This window comes from Otolemur garnettii, unplaced genomic scaffold (genome assembly GCF_000181295.1).
Source record: "Otolemur garnettii isolate 467f Iridium unplaced genomic scaffold, OtoGar3 scaffold00177, whole genome shotgun sequence".
NCBI lineage: Eukaryota > Metazoa > Chordata > Mammalia > Primates > Galagidae > Otolemur > Otolemur garnettii.
The window spans coordinates 3,110,993-3,133,155 of record NW_003852572.1 but is presented as its reverse complement, the minus strand read 5'-3'; the positions used below and the strand labels follow the sequence as shown (position 1 = coordinate 3,133,155).

Below are 22,163 nucleotides of genomic sequence, written 5' to 3'. Positions count from 1 at the left end.
TTTTTTTTTTTTGGTTGCAGCCATCATTGTTGTTTGGCGGGCCCGGGCTGGGGATTGGAACCCGCCACCTTAGGTGTATGTGGCTGGCCCCTTAGCCGCTTGAGCCACAGGCGCCGAGCTGCTTTTTCTTTTTCTTTTTCTTTTTTAAAAGCATTTACTGCCTCCTCACAGTTTTTACTGATGCATTATATGTCTTACCTCGGTGGAGTGTGAGCTCCGTAACAGCAGAGCTTTTGGTCTGTTTTCTTCATGGATATTTCACCAGCCCCTAGAAGCACACCTGCTACATAGTTAAGTACTTGCAAAACAGGCACAAAATAAATGAATAAGTGAATGAATAAATGAGGACCACATGTAACTGAACAGTTATTTGTTTGAAGGCATTCCTGACAAACATCAGGTTTTCCTTACAACCCAAATACACCATTTTTCCAACAGTGTATGTGATCTTAGAAGAGAGAGAAATCCATGGGTATAAAAATCATGAAAATAATGAAAAGGACACCTGAAAAAGGACATCTCCTTTTTCTGGAGAAGGCAGAGAAATACAGGAATTGCAATGACAATACATTGCAAAATGTGGTCAGGGCTGCAGTAGTGGGAATGTTACTATCCTATCAGACACTGGCAAGGAGATATTACTTTCCATTGCAAAGATAAATATTGAGTAATGTGTTTAAATAACTGAACATTGCCAACTTCAAAGAAGAGCCTTCAAATAACCTCTAATTACAGTCTTAAATTCTTACTTGGAGTTATACATGTAACTTTTATTTATTTATTTTTATTAAATCATAGCTATGTACATTAATACTATCATGGGGTACAGTGTGTTGTTTCTATAAACAGTTTGAAATACTTTCATCCAACTGGTTACCATAGCCTTCATGTCATTCTCTTAGTTACTGTGTTAAGACATTTACATTCCATATTTAGAAAGACTCACATGTACCCCCATAGGATAAACCATAGACATGATCCTACCAGTTGCCCTCCCTCTGCCCGTCCTCCCCTCTCCCCTCCCCTCCCTCTCCCATTTCCACATATTCTTGGGTTAAAATTGGGTTATAGCTTTCCTATGAAAGCTATAAATTACTTTCATAATAGGGTTGAGTATATTGGATACTTTTTCTTCCATTCTTGAGATACTTTGCTAAGAAGAAAATTCTCCAGCTCCATCCACGTAAACATGAAGGAGGTAAAGTCTCCATCTTTCTTTATGGCTGCATAGTATTCCATAGTATTCCATAATTTATTGATCCATTCATGGGTTTATGGGCACTTGGGCTTCTTTCATGACCTAGCAATTATGAATTGGGCTTCAGTGAACATTCTGGTACAAATATCTTTATTGTAGTGTGATTTTTGGTCTTCTCGATATATATACCTAGTAGAGGAATTATAGGATCAAATGGCAGTCTATTTTTAGTTCTCTAAGTGTTCTTCAGATGACTTTCCAAAAGGGATGTATTAGTTTGGAATCCCACCAGCAGTGCAGAAGTGTTCCCTTTTCTCCACAACTACACGAGCTTCTGTGATCTGGGGATTTTGTGATATGGGCTAATCTTACTGGTGTTAGATGATATCTCAAAGCCGTTTTGATTTGCACTTCCCTGACGGTGAGCATCTTTTCATATACCTGTAGGCCATGCGCCTATCCTCTTCAGAGAAGTTTCTCTTCAAGTCCATTGCCTACCCTGAGATGAGGTCACTTGCTCTCTTCTTGCTAATATGTTTGAGTTCTCTGTGGATTCTGGTTATTAATCCTTTGTCGGAGACATAACCAGCAAATAATATACCATGCTCATGGCTGGGAAAAATTAATATTGTTAAAATGTCCATACTACCTAAAGCAATATATAATTTTAATGCAATCTCTATTAAAGTTCCATTGCCATACTTTAAAGATCTCGAAAAAATAATACTTCATTTTATATGGAATCAGAAAAAACCTCGAATAGCCAAGACATTACCCCGAAATAAAAACAAAGCAGGAGGAATCACGCTACCAGACATCAGACTATACTATAAATCCATAGTGATTAAAATAGCATGGTATTGGCACAAAAACAGAGAGGTAGATGTGTGGAACAGAATAGAGAGCCAAAAGATGAACCCAGCGACTTACCGCTATATGATCTTTGACAAGCCAATTAAAAACATTGAGTGGGGAAAATATTCCCTATTTAACAAATGGTGCTGGACGAACTGGGTGGCAACCTGCAAAAGAATGAAACTGGATCCACACCTTTCACCACTAACTAAGTAGACTCTCACTGGATTAAAGATTTAAATTTAAGACATGAAACTATAAAAATACTAGAAGAAAGTGTAGGGAAAACTCTTGAAGAAATCAGTCTGGGTGAATATTTTATGAGGAGGACCCCCTGGGCAGTTGAAGCAACATCAAAAATACACTACTGGGACCTCATCAAATTAAAAAAGCTTCTGCACAGCCAAAAACACAGTAAGTAAAGCAGGCAGTCAGCCCTCAGAATATATGTAACTTTTAAAATTCAACCTTTTCAGGGTGACTTTTCCCGGTTTGACTGCCTCTGCCTCCCTGTTTTCTAAAGACTTACCCTAAAGGGGACTGTGCTGGAGTCACAGTGTAGCCTTACATTAAGATAATGAGTGCTTGCTTTGCAAATTGAGCTGTTCTTGCACTGTTGGAATTGCAGATTACCCACGTTGCAGCTATTCTGACCATTTCATTTAGGTCACAAATAAAGGGTAATTTCTTAAACTTTATTCATCTTCTCTCTTTATGAATACTTGGGGCAAGAATTGAAGTTATGACTAACATTTTGCTTGTTGGAATATGCTTGGGAATGGTTTCATGTGCTTTTAACAAATATTCATTTTCCTATTATAAAAAATGATATTTACTATTTAAAAACTCAATAATGCAAACCTTATAAAATGAGACTTTGAATTTATCTTAATTCTACCCACCCCAGCAGTCACTATGCAAACACTTGCACTATTTTATATTATAAAAATATTTGCACACGTTCCTTTGTTACATTGCAGTGGTGAGAAAATATCTTTCAAATAGTTTGATTTTACAGATATGTTCAGTTTATTTAATTGTTCCATGTTTAATGAAAATGTGGGTTCTTATTTTTTGGGTGATAATAATGATGATGATACTTTGGTCTTCTAGATAAACATAGTTACTAAAGCTAAAATTTGCCCCCTCCAAACACTAAAATAAAATACAACAACTATTTTTCCAACAGTGTATGTGATCTTAGAAGAGAGAGAAATCCCTGGGTATAAAAACCATGAAAATAATGAAAACTGGAGAATAAGCAAGTGAGCTGACCTTGGAGATGATCTTGCAGATAATGAGTAGGCTTTGAGAACTATTTGTTTTGGGGTTTAAGACCCAACTTAGGGAATTACTTGAAGACAGGAGAATATTTTTGGGGACAACGTAACACAAGAAATTAAGTATGAAACCTCACATAGGAGGTTAGGACCTTCAAAAAAATTGCGCCTTCCCAAAGTAGCATGAACAAGGAAAAATTATCATTCACCAGTGACATAAGGTCAACAAAAATTTCTCCTCTCTCTGCCTGAGTTTTGAGTAGAAGAATATTTTCCCCCAAAATTCAAAACTTCCTTGGGCTTGAAGTTCACCTTTCTTCTACTCTTATGATCTGAGTCCTCTGTGAGAAGAAACCACCATGAAAGTCAGTCCTGAGCTGGTGATTCTCATGGAGCACCAGAAAGAAGCAGATGCAAACCAATCTTCCAAAATCCTCCCACTACTTTCCAGAACAAAATAAAAGAGTCTGACTTTGGAAAAGTCCATTTTTAAAGTTGTCATGATGAAAATACCATGGTATATACTTACAATTTCCCAGGGTGATAAATAGCAGAATCTGTAAATGGCAGGATTAAAACCCACAAATTTGAAACAATAACAACTTCAAAGAACACTATAAAAAAGCAAACTTAAAAAAGAGCAGATAAAATTTTAAAATGCCAATATATACTTTAAAGAGTAGTAATAAACAGCTGGAAATAGAATTAGTAAATTGGAAAATAATCTTTAAAAATGACAAAAAATTCCATAGAAATAGAGAAGACATAAATAAGAAATATGATATGAATGTGAGGTTAGTAGACTTGGAAGACTGAAGGAGAAGGAGAGATATTTGTCAAATGGATTTACAGTGGAAGAGGATCTAGGTAACCCCGGTGATAATCCATGGTTACTTTCAAATTAACCACCTGGTGGCTTCCCTCCTCCCTAAGTAAAGAATCTTACTGTCAGTCCCTCAAAACTTACTTTGAGCTCCTCAAACTGATGTCGCTGTTATTAACATGTGACCCACTGATTTGTTTCCAAATTATGAAGTTTTACCAACTATCTTGGACACATGTTATAAACTATAGCCAATGACTATAACTTATATAATGTACACCCCAAGAAACAGGACATCACTGGTATGAGGAGTCCCTCCCTTCTCCTGAACTGATAAAAGCCTCCAACTTGCAGCAGACTCTGGACTAAGTCAGTTTTGCTGCTGTGTCTTCCCACATCACCTTCACATTTGACTTCCAGCAAACATTTATTGAATTATTTCTGCCTCAATAGCCTTAATTTCGGTCAACATCAGAAACACACTGTTTCGATCTTATATCATATGTGACTCCTCAGCTATTTAAATAAAAATACACAAACTTATTGACTATGACAGTGAAATTGCAGAATACCAAAAACAATTCTAAAAGCAATCAGAGGATAACAGACAATCCACCAAACAAAAACGAAAAAGCAAAACTTAACTGTGACATTTCTCAGAAGTGTCAAAGGTGAGGAAAGGACATTGAAGTTATATCTCCAAAGATCTAAAGAAAAATAACTAGAACTTAGCCGGGAATTCTATAGCTATCTAATGTCTAACAATGAGGAAAAAATAAATACATTCCCAGGAAAGGACCAAATAAATTTAACATTCATTTGTTATTTTCAGAAAAACATAACTGCTAATGTTGGAAGAAAAATGAACAAAGACAATAAAAGTCATGAACAAAACTAAAGCAGCATTGACTTACTTAAACAGCAGCATAATAATGACTAATTTGGGGGAGCAGAAAACAAAGTAAAATAAAAATATTGGGCAGTATTAATATGCTGCCTAGAAATGGTCCTCAACTCTTAAAGGCAAAAACTTAAAAGATAGAGATATTATCATAAAAATTGGATAGCAAATGCCATCGAATCCATTTCAAACACTGACTCATTTTAAAAAAAAAATTGCCCCCATGTGGGTCAAAACAAAGTTAGTCAAAGCCTACAGCCCTTGGCTGTGGCCAGAAAGAATTGTGGCTCTGGTCACTGGGTCAAGAATTAACAAAGCTGAAGCATAAGCTGTCAGTAATGGTGAACTTGGCACCGACACAGGACTTTGTGTAGGCTGAAAACACTGGAAGTTCATTTGGTGGAGGTGTGCAAAGCCATCACACAGAAAACAGATGTGGGGTGCTTGCTGGTGCACAGCCACTCTCTCCCTCCCTCGCTTTCCCTCAACTTTCTTTACCTTCTGCCCAACGCCTGTTGTTTTCAGGAGAAAAGTAATTAGGGATAGGACAAAAGTCTTCCTGTTCCCGCTGTGGGACACGGACATGCACCTTTGTCTTTGGGGAGCAGAATGGGTCTAGTCTTTCTGAACTTGTTGCCCAAGTCAGAATTCTCCCTAAACCCTGGGTACACCCACATTCAGGGCACACCCATATGAAAATGATGGATCTGAGCAAGGCTTTGAGGGAGGGAGAGAACCAAGGGACCTTGTGATGGGGACCTTTGGACTGATTCACTCTACTGTTACGGTAACCTCCCCCATTAGATTTCTTGGTATTTATGTTTCATCTGCTGCTCCTGTGAATGCTCATCAGTGTCAGAGGGGAATATTCCTGCTGGAAAACAGCCACCTGTAAGAAGTGCTTCTGCCCCAACCCCTAATGACCACTTCCAGCTGGGAGCCTCTGTGACAGGTGCTGTGCTGAGGGCAGCCTCCAGCAAGGGAAGGCAGCCTCTCAAAGGTGCCCCTTGTGGTTTCAAATTGTTGCCTTCCTGACACAGCTTCCAGGTAAGTCACTTTTGGAAGCAGCACTCAGCTTTCTGTGGGCTTTTTATAAAAACAGGACGCCCAGCCTGTGGAAGCCTCACATGCCCCTCTAGGGTGAAGCCGTGGGACTCAGTGACTGGCAAGGTGGGAAGAAACCAACCAGTCTGACTTGTCAAACGGAAACTGAGCATCTTGGGTTTACAGGACAGAAATGGCATATACTCCTGGAAAGGAAACTTCAACTCTTATCCTGTGGCCAAAGCAAGTGCTGATTCCTGGAGACCTTGGTCTGTTGCTGTAAATGCTGTGGCCTGGCTCATGGGTAGTTCAGATAAGCTGGCACCAGAGAGTGTTGCCTGGGATTCTGGGACTGGTCAACTCAGCAACAGCTATGCAGAACCACAAATGGTTGATTATGGCCCAAGGGCAGAAATCCAGGTTGTTCTCACAACCTTGGCCAGTGCTCCCTTTGGCCTAACACTTGGAAAAATATGAACCGCATATTAGAGAAGGATTTCTTTCTGTCGTTTGTGAGGGGAAAAAAAATGTGGCTGCTGATAATAGCTTTCCTGTCACTACTGAAGACATCCACAGTGAGTACTCACTCTCCGAGGGACTGACTAGAGCCAGCTGCTGGTCAAGCCCACACTGCTCAGATCATGTCACTGTGCCCATTCCATCATCAGACCGCACATCACAACACACATGCCATCAGGAGGCAGATGTGGACCGTGTTCAGTGTATCTGATGCCAAGATTACCGCTGTTTTCCAGCCTGGTAACTTTTGTCAGAAGTTGATGTGCCTTTTCATGATGAAGGCAGGCACAGTGGGCAGAGTTTCTCCCCTGCAGCTCTGGCAAATGAGACTGTGACATCTCTTAGGGCTCCTGTAAGACTGTGATTGTCTCTCAGGGATCCCAAAGGCCTCACAACTGTTGACACTTTTCCAAGTTACAATACTGCCATTTCGGCTCAATCTGCTGACTTCTGATGCACAGTTATGATCCTTGAATCTGAGCGCGGTGTAGTTTTTATTGCTATTTAATGCTATTGAAACCACACTAGAGTCATTTCTTCATTTTTCTTCTAAAATTGGTTTTCACATTTCTGGCTTCAATATCATTTTTCCAGATGTTTGTTATCCCGTCCATGTTCCCCCAAATCCCCTGGTTCCTAGTACTGTTACTAGTTCATCAACTTGGTAAGATCTTTCTGTCTGTGTTTCTTTTTTCTCCTTCTGGTCAACCCGGTTCAGTAAAGAAGTTTTGTTTCCAAACACAATATAATTCCTAGGAAAGAATCACCTATTCTCAGCTGCTTCTTCAGTAATGACCATGGTGAAGGTGGAAGAGGGTCAGACATGCAGATCTACTTTTAATATTTGGAATTTGGGTCAGAGCCTGTGGTTCAGTGAGTAGAGTGCTGGCCCCATATACTGAGGGTGGCAGGTTTGTACCTAACCCCAGCCAAATTGCAATAAAAAAATTAGCTGGGCACGGTTGTGGGCACTTGTGGACCCAGCGACTCGGGAGGCGGAGGCAAGATAATTGCCTAAGCCCTGGAGTTGGAGGTTGCTGTGAACTGTGACACCATAGCACTCTACTGAGGATGATAAAGTGAGACTCTAGCTCTAAAAAAAATTAAAAATTAAAATTAAAATTAAATTGGAATTTCACCCTGACTGTTCTTGAGCACAGGCTCCCTGCTTCCTCCTAAACATAACCCATAGGGTGTGCTGGGTGGCAGCCCAACAAAGGTGGGTATAGGAACTGAAATCAGTTCTGGTTCTGCCACCCTTACTCTCCTGATGGTTCACAGTTCCAAATCATAACAACAATGATCGCTTTGATGAGTGCATTTACTGTGTGTGTGTGTGGGGGGAGGGGCACAGGGCTTTCTGGAAATGTTATAAAAATGGTGTCCTATTCCTCTTACATATAACAATCACTAATAAAAGTTTTAGGTTTTACGTTGAAAATAATAGGAAAAAGATGAAATTACAGCTACTGGAATGGAGGCTAATTTTCTGGTGTTAGAGTTCAGGAAAACAACCTTGGCAGTAGGTGAGGAGCCCCCAGTCTTAGCATATTGGTGCTAGGTGTGCGGGAGACCTGGGCTCACTGTCCAAGCCTGCTGTGGATGAAACAACCACCCTGGAATTCCTTCCTTGTCCATCAAGGTGAGGTCAGCTCCATCGCTGAGACATCTTGCTGTATCTAATACCTCAAACCAAGTGGAAAGGTCACTACCAACACTTAGAGAGAACCCAGATTTTGGGGTTAGGCCTGGCCTACTGATTTATGGGATTTGTGCAGCCTATTGGGCCTAGGACCCTGGTGGTGGGGGGGGTATGTTTGAGGCCAACACTGCTCCTGTTAGTAGAAGCATTAGTTGTTTGAGACAAATTGATAAATGTGTTCCCAGCCTGGGTTAGTCAGACTAGTAGGAGTGGCCTAGGGTTTGGCATACTCATAGAAAATTTTATCAGTAGTAGAGAAGCATAAAAAGGAGGAGTAATATTGTTAGGGGATAATTCTCCATGGGTCTCTGATTTCTGAATGTTATGCAAAGTACTTTTCCAAGGAATTTTGCATAATCAATAGCCTTGGAAGGCAGAGATGTCTCTCTGACGAACAAAGGCCAGGCATTCGTTTTGTCTTTTATGAATTATTCAGGAGTCCTAACTTCATGGTTTCTCTTGTGCAGTGTGACCCACTTCACACGGTAGGTGTTATCTGGCCGTCTTCACATTGATTGTGGGAATGGAAGCTGAGGGGAGTACTTCAGAAGTGCTGACACTCTGACCACCATGATGAGTCATACTGTCTTTTCTCTCTGATCCAAGAGTCTTTTCAGCATCTCTGTCATCTTGGCTGATTAATTTGTGACTCTGTAAGTAGCTTGAAGTCTCATACCTGTCATAGTTCTTGACACAAGATTATACAACATAGTATAAAAATAGCCCATATATTTGAAGAAAATATTTGTAGTTTACAAAGCCAAGAAAGGACTGGTATAAAAATTATAGAAATTACTACAAATCAATAAACAAACCACAAACTACCAAAATAAAAATACACAAGGATATAAAGAGCTGACTTTAAAAAAACAAAACAGAAGAAACTAGCACATAAAAGAGACAAGAAAAGATCTCCAACATTACCTTTTATCGGGGAAAAATAGAAGTTAATATCACAGTGTGATTCCATTTACGCTCATAGGATCAGAGAAAACTTAAGAAGTTTTATATTACCCAATCTTGGTGAGATTTAAGGGAAATGGGAATCATTATTGCAGGTGAAAACCTGAATTTATAGAACTGCTTTAAAGAGTACTTTGAAGCCTGATAAGGCCTGGCTTTATCAGTATCTCTGATTTCCTCCCTTCCATCCTCCCGTCCTCCCACTCTCTCCATCCATCCTACCCACCCTCCTTATTTTCCTGCTTCCTTTCCCAACAGAGATTTTATGTGTTTATCCCAAGGAGAAATAATTGCCTAGACTGTAACAAACTTATGCAGGTGGTTTTCTAAATTTATAAAATTATGAATGATTATAAAGAAAAACGTTTGCAAATTAAAATTTTTTTTTCTGTTTTTTAAGTTTTCAGTTTCGCCAAAGGGAGTATATTTAACCCATTATGTATTTGGCAGATGCGATACATTATAACCTCTATAAGTTAACCACATGGGACTGTGTTGAACTGTTCAACATACTGAGGTGGTCAACATAAGGAACTAGGCGCATACTACTGACACATACCTGTGGAGGTGCATGTTTTGTCTATGAAAATTAGGTCAACTTGAAAAGGTGGTGAGCGTAGGGAACTTGTCAACTATGGAAGTAGTTATAATCCTACCATTTAAAATTATATTTAAATTATGTTTATAAAATTCATGTGTGATAAACTATGTAATGAATTTCATCTTTGGGGTATAAAACTACATCTATCCCCCTCTCTTCCAAACTAAAAGTGAGGAGTAGAGAAGATACAATACCTATTACTAGTACTAATGATATAATAATTCTATCTCTAAAGTAGATAATTTTCTAGCCAGCTACTTTATTTCTAACCAGGAAGCAGAGGGGTGATAGCAAAATAATGTTATGATAACAAGATGGGTTTGTAAAATGAATCATTTACACATTCACATCTGTTTATTAAATAATAATTGTATTAGTTTTCCCAGGCTGCCATAACAGAAATATACAGACTAGGTGGAATGGATTAAGCAATGGAAATTTGTTTTTTCATAGTTCTGGAAGACGGCAGCCCAAAGTCAAGGTGCTGGTAGGTTTGCTTTCTAGTGAGGTCCCTTCCCCTGCCTTGAAGATGGCCGTCTTCTGTCTGTGTGCCCATCCCTGGTGTTTTCTTCCTCCTATGAGGACACCAGTCCCTCTGCTTGTGACCTCACTTAATCTTAACTACCTCCCTAAATGGCACCTCCAGATACAGTCACATCGGGGGTCAGGGCTTTAACATATAAGTTTTAGGGGAACACAATTCAGTCCATATCACCAACTATGTGTGCCTGCTACTGGTGGAGGTGCTGGGACACATTAGAGAAAAAAACAGAGGTTCTTCTCATTGTAGAGCTTGTGTTCTAGAGGGAGATGACAAGAAACAAATAACAATTTTAATGGGCAAATAATTTATGTGATGAGTTAGAAGGTCATAAGTGTCATGGGCCAACAAGAGCAGGCAAGGGGACTCTGGAGCACTCTCCTCAGCCTCAGGGAAGGTGATGATTTAGCATAGATTGGGCATGGTTGACATTTGAGCAAAACTTTGCTGGACACCAGGGAATCAGCAGTATTGACTTCTGCCTTATTAAATCTGGCATCTATTTAGTTCAAAGGATTACTGAGAAGCTATGTAAGAGACAGTTTTGAGTCAGGTAATCTTGGTTCAAGTTTGACGTTGGGCAGGTCAACCTCAGCACTGAGTTGCATAACTTCTGTGTATTAAATGCACAACAGAAACCAGCATATTTCAGAACTGGTCATTCCTGCTTTAAATGTAAGATGAGAAAACTGCTTTCCTGCCGAATGTGCACTCCTTCAGGAATCACTGTCTCAGTGTCCCCTGAACATTCACAAAGGCATTCCGCCATCCCCATTCACAAAGGCATTCCGCCATCCCCATTCACAAAGGCATTCCGCCATCCCCATTCACAAAGGCATTCCGCCATCCCCTGGGTTTACTGCACTTGACTTCAGTAGACCTGCTTTGGGATGTATGATATTGATAAATGTGCCAATCAGTGGCATTCCAAGTGGCTGTTCAGCGGAGTCCAGTGATTCATTTCTGCCATGGGGAAGGCAGAGTTGATGAAACACAGCAGCTTTGCCCCATGTGAAATGTCCAGGAAGTATGCATGGAGCAGGTTTAGGATTATGCTTTACTGAGCCGCTCAGAAAATAATTCTGTCAACTCTTAATTATTCATGTTCAGAAAAAGTGAAACTGTCAATTATTAACACAGAAGATAACATATACATTCTCACTGCAGACAAGAGAAAGTGCAAGAGCTATATGTCAGCCAAATGGAAGAAGCAATTCTGAAAAGAGTGATAGCGGATGTCAAGAGGGCCTGGCCAGAGCCAAGCAATGAGCCTGGTAATAGCCAGAGCAAGGAACGTGTGGAAAGGGTCATCTGGGCAAGTGTGAGCTCATTTTAACTATAGCATGGCTAACAGGAGAACATGTCCTTTTTTTCTTTTATTCTTTAATGGAATAAGTAATAAATAAGTAGAATATAATCCCTTAGATTCACTTATTCTATAAACAAATTGCCTTTTCTATGTGAGACCCTGAGCGTGGAGGGACTGAAGCCAAGAACCCAGTCCCTGCTATTCCAGGAGATGACAGCATCATAGGCAGGACATAAAGTGAACTGACACGCGCTCATATGGCAAGTGCTGCAGTGGAATTATGCACAATGATCTCTAAACCAAGTGAGCACTTAACCCTGAGGGGAGGCCGGGGAGGTGTTTGGAAGCAGGCAAACCTGGCTGCACCCTGTTGGAGGACCCCCAGTCAGCTGTGCCTTCACAAGGTCAGTCAGCAAACACTAGCTAAGCAACCTCGGTGCGTTGGACACACATTTGTGCTAAGCCTGCGGATGAACAAGAAATGAGCTTTCAAGGTTTTAGGCTCTGGAAATGTGAAACAAATATAGACAAGCTCAGAGAACTGTCATCAGGTACACAGGAAAGTTAGGGAAATGATGCTTTAGACACGTGAGTCTGTTGCACTTGATTTGGGAGTGGCAGTGGGAAAATGACAGGTGGACAGCACGTGGGATTGAGAATCAAGCCACTGAAGGCAGATGAAGCCTGGATCAGAGGAGGGTAAGGAGCAGGAGGGGTTCCTAGAGAGAACTACAGTTCAGTAGTTCCACTGGGCTACTGGCCAGTGAGGAGGGCAGAGGGAAACAGACGGAGCAGAAAATGGGCAGGCCAGGCTTTGTATGCCTGTGAAGGCTTTGGGTTTATTGCCCAGACATATGGAAGGAGGAAAGGGATAAACATTCAAGGATGAAAGTGGCAAGTGGTGTGAAGATTTAGATGTCGAGTGACTCTGGCTTGAGCTTGGGGATGAACTGCAGGAGAAAGGGGCTGAGGGTGTCAGGGAGCAGTGAGGGGGTTAGCATTATCTCGGCACAAAATTGGTGAAGACTCAAATCAAGAGTTTGTGAAGGAAGAGAAAGAATGAGGTGAGAGGAGGAGTGATGTACTGGACTTGATAACTGGTGGTATGACTAGGGCATTGACGAGAACAGGGGCTGACAGGAACACCTGACTTCCAGAGTATCTCAGCTGAGCTTTTCCAGGGTTCCTGGTGTGGATTCCTCAGCAGAAGTAAGCATTTAACAGACTTTGAGACCTTATCTGTATGGGGAAAGGTGCTTTACTAGAATATAAATTCTTTAATAGATTTTAACTTCCTTGAGTGTTCCTCTTCATTGCTTTAATGTGCTTTAATGCAATTTTGTAGAACTTGACAATATTTTAGCCTAAACATAACCTGATATATAAAAAGCACCACTGTATGAGATATGTAAACCTCTGAGTGAAAAAAGTACTTGAAAAATGAAATGATATCCCTTATAGCACTATCCATATTAAAACAGTATTAGATTGCCAACGATATTATTTTTATATATTTTTTATGTTCTCTTCCAAATGAAAACAAGCACAAGTGTCATAGGAACATAAGTTAAGGTAACAGTTGTATCTGTGAAAAAATGTATAGCTGGTCTTTTGTGGCTTAATTCAATTAATAGCACTACTAGTAGTGGCATTTGTATTATTAATTCTTTCTAAAACTGACAGCTATCTTTTATTTCATGTATTATAGTTGTTCAAAGACTAGGGTTAATAGATAGAGTCAATTTGTAAGGACTAACTCTGTAGAGAAAGTTTTACTACAGTGTTTTATCAATAATGTTCAGTTGACTAAGTCATTGCTATTTCAGGCCCTTTTGCCCTGAAGAGTTTTTGTTCTGAATCTGTGATTTAAATGCATAACAAAAGCAAAGAATCTTTAATGGTACTTGGTTTGAAATTAGAATGTGATTACTTTAAAACACTATGGATAGCTTTGTTGCCTTAAAGTATTTTTAAACTGCCATCCTTTCTTAATGGTCTCTGTAACGGCATGCTGGAGAGAAGAATAGCTACTACAGGATTCTCTTTGGCTGAGAGTTAGGTGAAGACCTGCAGGGAACTGCAGGAAAATATGTTATTTTTTAACCTGGTGATCAGTAGGTGTTTTCTGTGCCTCCCCTATAGCTCCATACAGGAGCATGCCAAGCGCAGCACTTTCAGCTTAATTGGACCAACTGGCAGTGTAAGGTCATCACTTTTCATTTGGCGATGGGACTGGTGAGTATGAACATTCCTCCCACACACATGCATTTCATGCTGTATATCTTACTCCTTGAAACATGTTAGAAGAATATGAACTGTTTCTTTCAGATGACAAAATCTGAAAATCTTTGTGAAAAAATAATATCTGTTTTCTGAGAGTGTGGTTGGCGATTTCCCTAGAAACAGGTCACAATAAAGAGGCCTGACCTGGCCATACATTCCCTGGTACGCCTCTGCAATCAGCAGCCTTTGGGCATTGCAGCGCTGGGTTAGAATGCCGATCAGCACGTCTTTGTCACAGTCTGGAAAAGAATAATATTGGAAGATTAGTAAAGTTGCTACTTTTCAGCCATTGTCTAAGGATCAATGTCCAAGCATTATCCCTGATGGTACTTTCAAGCAGAGAGCTATTTGAAACCAATACCGGAAATCACATTGAGAGAGGATACCCAGAACAAGTAGGGTCTAAGGGAACAGAGGTCTTCTCAAGGAGGGCCCAAAGACACGGCTGCAAGGTCCTCCCCGTGGTGACTCAGCTATCAGGAACTGATATGTAGAAACTTAACTTCCTGGGACCTGGAACTGATGCTTGCTTCTGCTTCTATAAAAGCCAAGTGCACTTCTCCAGCTTGATTCAAACTGACAAATGAACCAGCCTGAGCTGGAGTGAGACCTTGTCTCTGAAAATAGTCGGACACCTGTAGTCCCAGCTACTTGGGAGGCTGAGGCAAGAGAATTGCTTAAGGCCAAGAGTGAGGTCGCTGTGAGCTGTGACTGTGACACTACAGCACTCTACCAAGGGTGACAAGGTGAGAGACTTTGTCTCAAAACAAACAAACAAACAAACAAACAAAACAACTGACCAGTGAGAAAGGTACCCATGGGCTGGAACTTTTTGATTGGAGAAAAAAAAGGAGAAGACTGAGCCAGTCAGAAGCCTTCCAGGAGTGTGGCCTTTTTAGTCCGTCTGCCCTTGCTCTGCCACCTAGGATAAAGCCCTTCCTCTTTTAAACTTGGATTTGGGGTATTCTTCTCTCCATTGGGCCTCATCATCCTGCAACAACAATCCTTGATGAAGCCTGGGTTCTTCCTATCTCCATGTTTAGTGCTATTACTACAGAGTTCCTCCTTTCCTTTAAAAAGAGTGAATAAAAAGTAGAGGGAGTAAAGAAAATATACTCTTTCTTCACCCCTTTTTGCCCCACCCAAAAAAGGCTTCCTTCACCTTTTAACTGATTAATATTTGCATGGGCACAACAGGATAACTATAGTTAACAATAACGTATTACATTATGTGGTTTTAAATAGCCAGGAGGAGGATATTGAATGTTCCTGACACAAAGAACATTATTAACTGAGGTGAGAAGGCACCATTGACCTTGATCTGATCACTCACATAGGAACATCACTGTGGGCTCAATTAATATGCATAATTCTCATGTATCAACTAAAAATGAAAAGTAATTAAGCAGTAAATTGGCACAGCATCTTTTTATTGAACAATTTGAGAGAGAAGGCTTACAATGAATATATATTAAGGCAAAATGACTGCTTTTGTTCAGAATCTCCAGAGTGGTAATGGAGAAAGAACTCATGGGAGGGCAAGGCGTCTGAATGTTTGTCTCACCTGCCAGCCACTACCACAACTTCCAAAATAAAACTGACCTCTAAGCTTCGTTTAAAAAGTTACTAATCAGTTCTCATCCCACGAACCTACAAATTCAGCTACTTTTCCATCTGTCCCATAGCTTTATAACGTAGAATAATGTTACTTTAGCATTTTCTTTAACAGCCTCATGTACAGATCAATTTTCTCCTCTTTTTCTCTGGATGTATCATATTATTAATTCGATAACATTAAGCTCATGGCCAACAGCACTATAACTCGCACTTGAGTTTCCCCTATGTAATGCAGGTATTTTCTCCTGAATCCTTTTTTGTGCATGGGAGTGCTGGACATCACTTCAGCTGTATGCTCAAGGTCATTTTAAGCAGTAAAATCACTAATAAAAAGCATAAAAGTGCAAAATTGTGGCACTAAATAGACTGCAAAATGGACTTGTTTAAGTATGAGAGCTAAAACAAGAAGGCAGAGTGTCAACCCTTGTTTGATCTCAACTAGGAATAGTGCATTCTAGTGACTAAAATTTTTCCCATCTCTTCATGTCTGCAAATGACCATGAAATCATTATGAATATTAATTTAATATTTATAACAACCCAATTAATATGCATATTAATTGGGTTGTTATAAATAAGTAAACTTCAGCAACTGGATAATTTTTTAAATATGGAATCCATGAATAATGAGGACTGACTATATGGCAGATGCATAAAAGTGGCCTACTAGGCAACAAAATTATAATTACTAAAATTTCAAATTATGTCTAAATAGCATTGGATACTAGTCAAGAAACAAACTTTAAATGTGAAGATACAGATACATTAGAAGTAAGAAGATGAAGAATGATATACCACACTATCAAAATAAATAAAGCTGCAATAGCTGTATTAATTTTAGAGCAAGAGACTTCAGAGCAAAGAAAACTACCAGGGATAAAAAGGGTCGCTACATAATGACAGAGGGGTCAATTCTCCAAGAAGACATAACAAGCCTTAACAGAAGAAACACAAGTCTCTGCAATTTCTTTTGGAAAACAGAAACAGAAGGAGTATTCCTTACCTCATTCTATCATGGAATCATTACTTTAATACCAAAACCAGAGTAAGAGTTTACAAGAAAAAAAACAAACTACTGATCAGTGTCTCTCAGGAACACATATACAAGACTCTTTAAAAAAATTATCAAATCAAATATAACATTGTATAAAAAGAAGTATACTTCACAATTCAGTGGGTTCTTATTTTTTAAATTTATATATAGGCAAGACTGGCTTAAAATTCTAATATCAAATAATGTCATCTATCACATCCATAGGCTAAAGGAAAAAAATACGATTAGATTGACAGATATAGAAAGAGCATTTGACAAAATCCAAAAACTATTTGACATAAAAACTCATGGCAAACTAGGCATAGAAGGGACCTTCCTCAACTTGATAAAGAACATCAAAAAGACGTATGGCTAGCATCATAAGTAAGGGAAGAAAGATCAGGAAAAAGGTGAGAATGTCTACCCAAAAAGGCACTGAGTGTTTCAAAAATATCCATTTTGACTTGTTTGCTCTTTTCTCAAGATTTAGGAATGTAGGTTAAAAATGATTCTAGATGTTAAGGATCTCACAGAGCTCATCTGACAATTGCTGTGTTAATAGATACAAAATAAATACAGTTCTGGGAATACATGGACAAGAGAAGTAGCTCCTAGTGGTGAGGAGCTGGAAAGTTGACAGCAGTGCCAGGGAATGTTAATTGAGAATTGTTCTGTTTTAGATTATCAGCACATTTTCATGTAACTTAAGACAATTTCTGTTGAAACTACCTATTTCATTTACTTTAGAACACATTTTTGCTTTCAAATTTTTCTAAATAAAACTCAGTAGACAGAGAAAACCTTAGGAAAGTATCTTCTTCAATTGCGCTTTGCAGGGTGAACCAGACTGATAGACATTTAAAGCATTTTGGAGCTGTGTTCTTGCGCTGGTGTGCTACAGTGGCCAGAACGACATTAAAACACAAACCTCCTGAAATACCCCAGCCTGAAACACTGATAAGAAACAAATTACGATGGTCCAAATGAACCCATATTCTGACTCTAACATTGCAAGGATAAGAAAATTGAAACTGGAGGAAGGAAAAACTTCTCAATGAATAGATCGCTGTGCTCTATATTTTTAAACCAAAATTTGCTCTCCAGAAGAAAAAGCTAATTCATAACTTTTCATTACCTTGTCTTTATGTTTTTCTAGTGATGATTTGTATTTTAAAAGGCATAAACTGATTGCAAACTCCTAAGGTCACCTTTGGAGGGTGTATTGAAAGTTCTTCATTGTTTTCTTACGGGATGCTGAATAGTGAATACAGCACACAGAGGTGAGCTTGCCCAGCAAAGTTGTGTGAAGGCCACTTTGTCTTTAAAGTTCAGAGCTTGCTTTCTCATAAAAGCCTTTGCATATTTTATGCAAACGTGTCTTTTATGTTGCCGATGTTTATCTTTGTGTTCATCAGAATTCTTCTTAAACAGTTGTTTCATTTCAGGAAACTGTATGTTCATGCCTCCATATCATGTCTTCAAGGTTAGATCTTTTTTAAAAAGGAGCCCACCGGTTTCCTCCCTTCTTCTTTCTGCATATTTTCTTTTTCTCAACTTTAGTCTCATTTATTATTGATGTTAATCATCTGTATGCCAGCCTCCAAGCTCTAGGAGTTCACCAAGCACAGAGCAAATGAAACCAGGCATTGGAAGAGCAGATGTGGACTGACCAGCTGGCTGCAATGCTGGTGCCCAGAGAAGGGCTCAAAATAGAAGGTGCATTTGAACGGATGCTTGAAATAAGAGAATGTGGATGAAAATTAGATGAGGGAAGAAAAAGCCATTCCAATCAGAGGGATTATTAGGCCAGTTGATAGGGATGTTAAAAAGAATAATAATAATTAAAAAAGGAGAAACCCTTTTGGGGAATAGCCAGAAATTTGATTGGAAGTGAGAGTAGGAAAAGAAACAGGTTAGAAAACAAAGGCCAAAGTCAATACAGACTTTCATCCTCGACTAAAGTGTTTAAGCAAAACGTGAAGATTAGGTTTGCAATTTTTCAAAGAAAATCTGTTCACCATTATTGTACTTTTCTGTAATATTTTGTCATTTCACTTCTTTTCCCAGTTTTTTGTTTAATCTATGTCTGCCTTTTGTAAGGCATCAGAGAATTTATATCCCCAGTGTAGCCTGACAACAAAGTGGAGCCAAAAAAAATTGCAACAAGAGTCAGTAGACATGATGAGACTTACCAAAGCCTTGGAGTGCACCTCCTAGCATCTGGGCATCCATGATGGGATTGAAATTGGGAGCTGGGAAGATGGTTCCTTGTACCTGGTGGTAAGAATGAGAAGGAGACTGTGGTAATTCACATTAAAGGTTTCTGTATTTTTTTCCAGATAAATGAACTGAAAGTATCTTCTTTATGTTTGATTTATATACACAGAGGCCTATTAACTAAATGTTCTAATTGTGTGTTTATTGTCAAGAGCAACTATTGGCCTCCATTGTTCCATCATCTATTTTTAAGTAAGAAACCATGATACTAGAACCGATAGTAGAAACATGTAAGAATTAAATTAAAAATATTTTTCTTCTGAACTAACAGTAAGTATTTTCTCAGGAATTAAAGGTTATTTTATAGGAACTGAAAAGATAATTGTATTAGGGTGATCCATGTCATTCACAGGAATTAAAAGTGGTACTTGGCACCGAGGCTTTTTGCACAAACAAGGCACTATGATCTTATTAGAGAAAACTGAAATGTTTGAATTTAGATTACAGGATTCATAAAAATCCAAGTGATGCACACAGAGCAGAGATTGTTTCGTGGAAGCTCAGAGCTGCAGAGGAAAACATAAATTCCTGACTGACAGTGCATTTAAATTCCCTCTCTTGCCCATAGCACATCGGCAGGACCCCTGTGACTGGCTTGTGATCAGCATGGTCCATTGTGTCAGACAGCTAGGACCAGGCAGCACAGGACCACCCCATACAACAGGCTGTCATTTGAAAATTAGTAAGAGGGGCAGCTTTCCCATTGGTTGTCAGAGTGTTCAGAAACACTGTGAGGAAAGTGCCTTCCCACAGCAGATGCGTTGGTGGGGCCCTGTGAAGAGCTCACTCAGATGCTCTCTGGGCTCTGCTGCTGTGCTATCGTCTTAGCTAAAGGTAAAGTCTTCTAGTGCCCATTGTCCAACAGTTGAAAATTAATTAATTAATGAGAACAAGACTAGACTATAATTTCTAGTTAAATGAATACACATATACCAATATCTAAACTTCTATCAAAGTGTTGCCAGAGTGTGTCTCTGCCAGGTCCTTGACCCCAGAGATTCAAAGATGAACCTGTGGACCATGTGAATAAGCAACAGGACAGAGTTTATTGATGGGAAGATTGATAGAAAGATCCATAAGCAAAAGAGGGGAAACAAGAACCCCTGGCAGTGGAGGAGGAACCCAGGAGCGAAGCCCCTATGTCTTCAGTCTAGGGGGTTAAATGCTGCTTTTCCTATCCTGTGGGCAAAGGACTCTGGGAAGTGTGTCACAACTGCCCAGGAGTCTGCAGGCAGAAATCAATCCTAAAATTGGCAAAGGGATGTGGTCCTTGAAGCCCTTGCCCTGGTGAGGGGGGTGGGGCATGTGTGCTCCTACTCTGCTTTCTGGTGACCTTGCTTGAATGTGTCCTGGAAAGGACCTGGTTGTGCCCAGAGATGGTTGTCTGTGATATGATTGATTTCTGAGCTTACCCAGGCCTAGAAATTTGTGGTCCATGTTCAGTCTTGAATGGGAGAACACTCTATCAAAAGGACTTGTAAAATTAGGAACATAAAACTGAGAATTAAATGAAGTTTGGATTCCATTTCACTCATATTAATGAGCATGAAGTTGCTATTTGAAGTAGACCAAAAACCATGTAATGAGTATGGCCTGGCCATATTTTCATATTTAGAAATACAACTGTGTTAGTGGAATTAAGCAGATTCTTTTGATCATGATACTTAGCTACATTTATTGTCTTGTACTAGGAAAACAAAACAGAAATAAATTTAAGAGAGATATAACAATTATCTTGGAGAATATTTAGGGGAAGGGGCTGATCCCAGATGACAGGGAAGAAATTCATCCCAGCTACCTGTGTGAACAAATATGTGACTAGTTACAACTTGATTGTTGGTGTATGTGAGTATCAAGATACAGAGTTGGGGATGGCAGGGACAAGATGACTGTAAAACATTTGAGATATTAAGTAAGAAAGCTATATAATTTATAGCCGGACATTGTGGTGGGTGCCTGTTTTCCTAGCTACTAGGGAGGCTGAGGCAAGAGAATCACTTGAGTCCAAGAGTTTGAGGTTGCTATGAGCTATGTGTGATAACCTAGACCCCTTTATTCCTCCCTAAGACCAGTGGGGAACAAGCCCCCTGCCCTTGAAAAGGAAACTTCTCCTAACCCTTTTATTCCCACCCCCCTAAAGGGTGGAGAAGCAGTCTGAATTAAGGAAGTATGCAGGGAGAGGTTGAGCTCTTGATGGAAAGTCCGGAGTTCTTTGGAAACTTTCTCAACTTGTGTTCAACTATGTACCTCCACTTGACACCTTTTTGAACTATGTGACTCCATCTTATGATCCATGGGGTAATGTACTTGTGATGTATCTTGTGATTTATGAACCAATATGTACCCTCACCTTGTGACCCTGCTTTAACTGCTATATTTGGTTTTTGTATTGTGCTAGCTTGCTGACCATGCATTACTATGCAGAATAACAATATAAAGAGGCTTTTCACTTGTGATTCAGGGCTGCATGCCTGTATGGTATAAGTCCCCTGTAGGTGCACCTGCAGGTGTATTAAATTCCTAATCAATTTCAATTAATTAATTACATCTGAAGTGGGGTCCTTCTTCTCTCCACTGCCGGTATTATAACATTTCTTGGAGGCCCCAGTGAGATTATTGGACCCCCACCTGGGCCCACCGCTGGCCAACGGCTCTAGGGGGAGGCCTCGGAGAATTCTTTCTCTGCCCTAAGAGTCCTCGGGCACGGATTTACGGGCTCAGGTTCCTACGATTTTCCAATTCAGTGAGTCTATCTGTCTATTCCTGTTTTTTGTGCTGTCTGTTCCTGTTTTGCATGGTACTGTTGAAGTCTGGGGACATTACATGCCTGCATGTTCCATGTTTTGTTCCCTCTGGAGGAACTAGGCTTCCTACTGCCTACTTGTAGGCATACACTGGACACAACTAGGAGGCTAGTTCTTGGGGCAGGGGAGTAAGGGCTCAAGTTGGAGGCCACCTACAGGAGTCCTTTGCCTATAAATAGGTGGAGCTGATGGCCCCTGGCAATGGGAGAGGAGCCCCCCTGTCTTACTGGACAGACTTGTTTTGGGTCACTTGGAATTTTGAGGTTTGTGGTACTTTGAGGTTATTGAGGTTTTGAGCTCAGTTCAGTTGTCAGTCTCTTCTGTGCGAGTGAGTGAGTGAGTGGGTGAAAGAGTTTATATGTAGTGCCATGGCCTGAAGGGACTATGGCATCCGAGTGGGCCTCCACCTGCGGT

At 39.9% G+C, this 22,163-nt stretch overlaps 1 protein-coding gene across 1 annotated transcript in view; it reads right to left on the bottom strand.

Annotated features, from left to right (window-relative positions):
• Nucleotides 1-19,560, bottom strand: part of ANXA10 (annexin A10) — a 45,705-nt gene extending 26,145 nt beyond the window's left edge. The window contains exons 1-3 of the mRNA XM_012811835.2: nt 19,483-19,560; nt 18,861-18,942; nt 14,164-14,258 (exon numbers count right to left, since the gene is read on the bottom strand). Of these exons, the coding sequence (XP_012667289.2) occupies nt 14,164-14,258; nt 18,861-18,942; nt 19,483-19,560 (255 nt within the window). The remainder of the gene's footprint in view (nt 1-14,163; nt 14,259-18,860; nt 18,943-19,482) is intronic.
• Between the last annotated feature and the right edge of the window lie 2,603 nt (nt 19,561-22,163).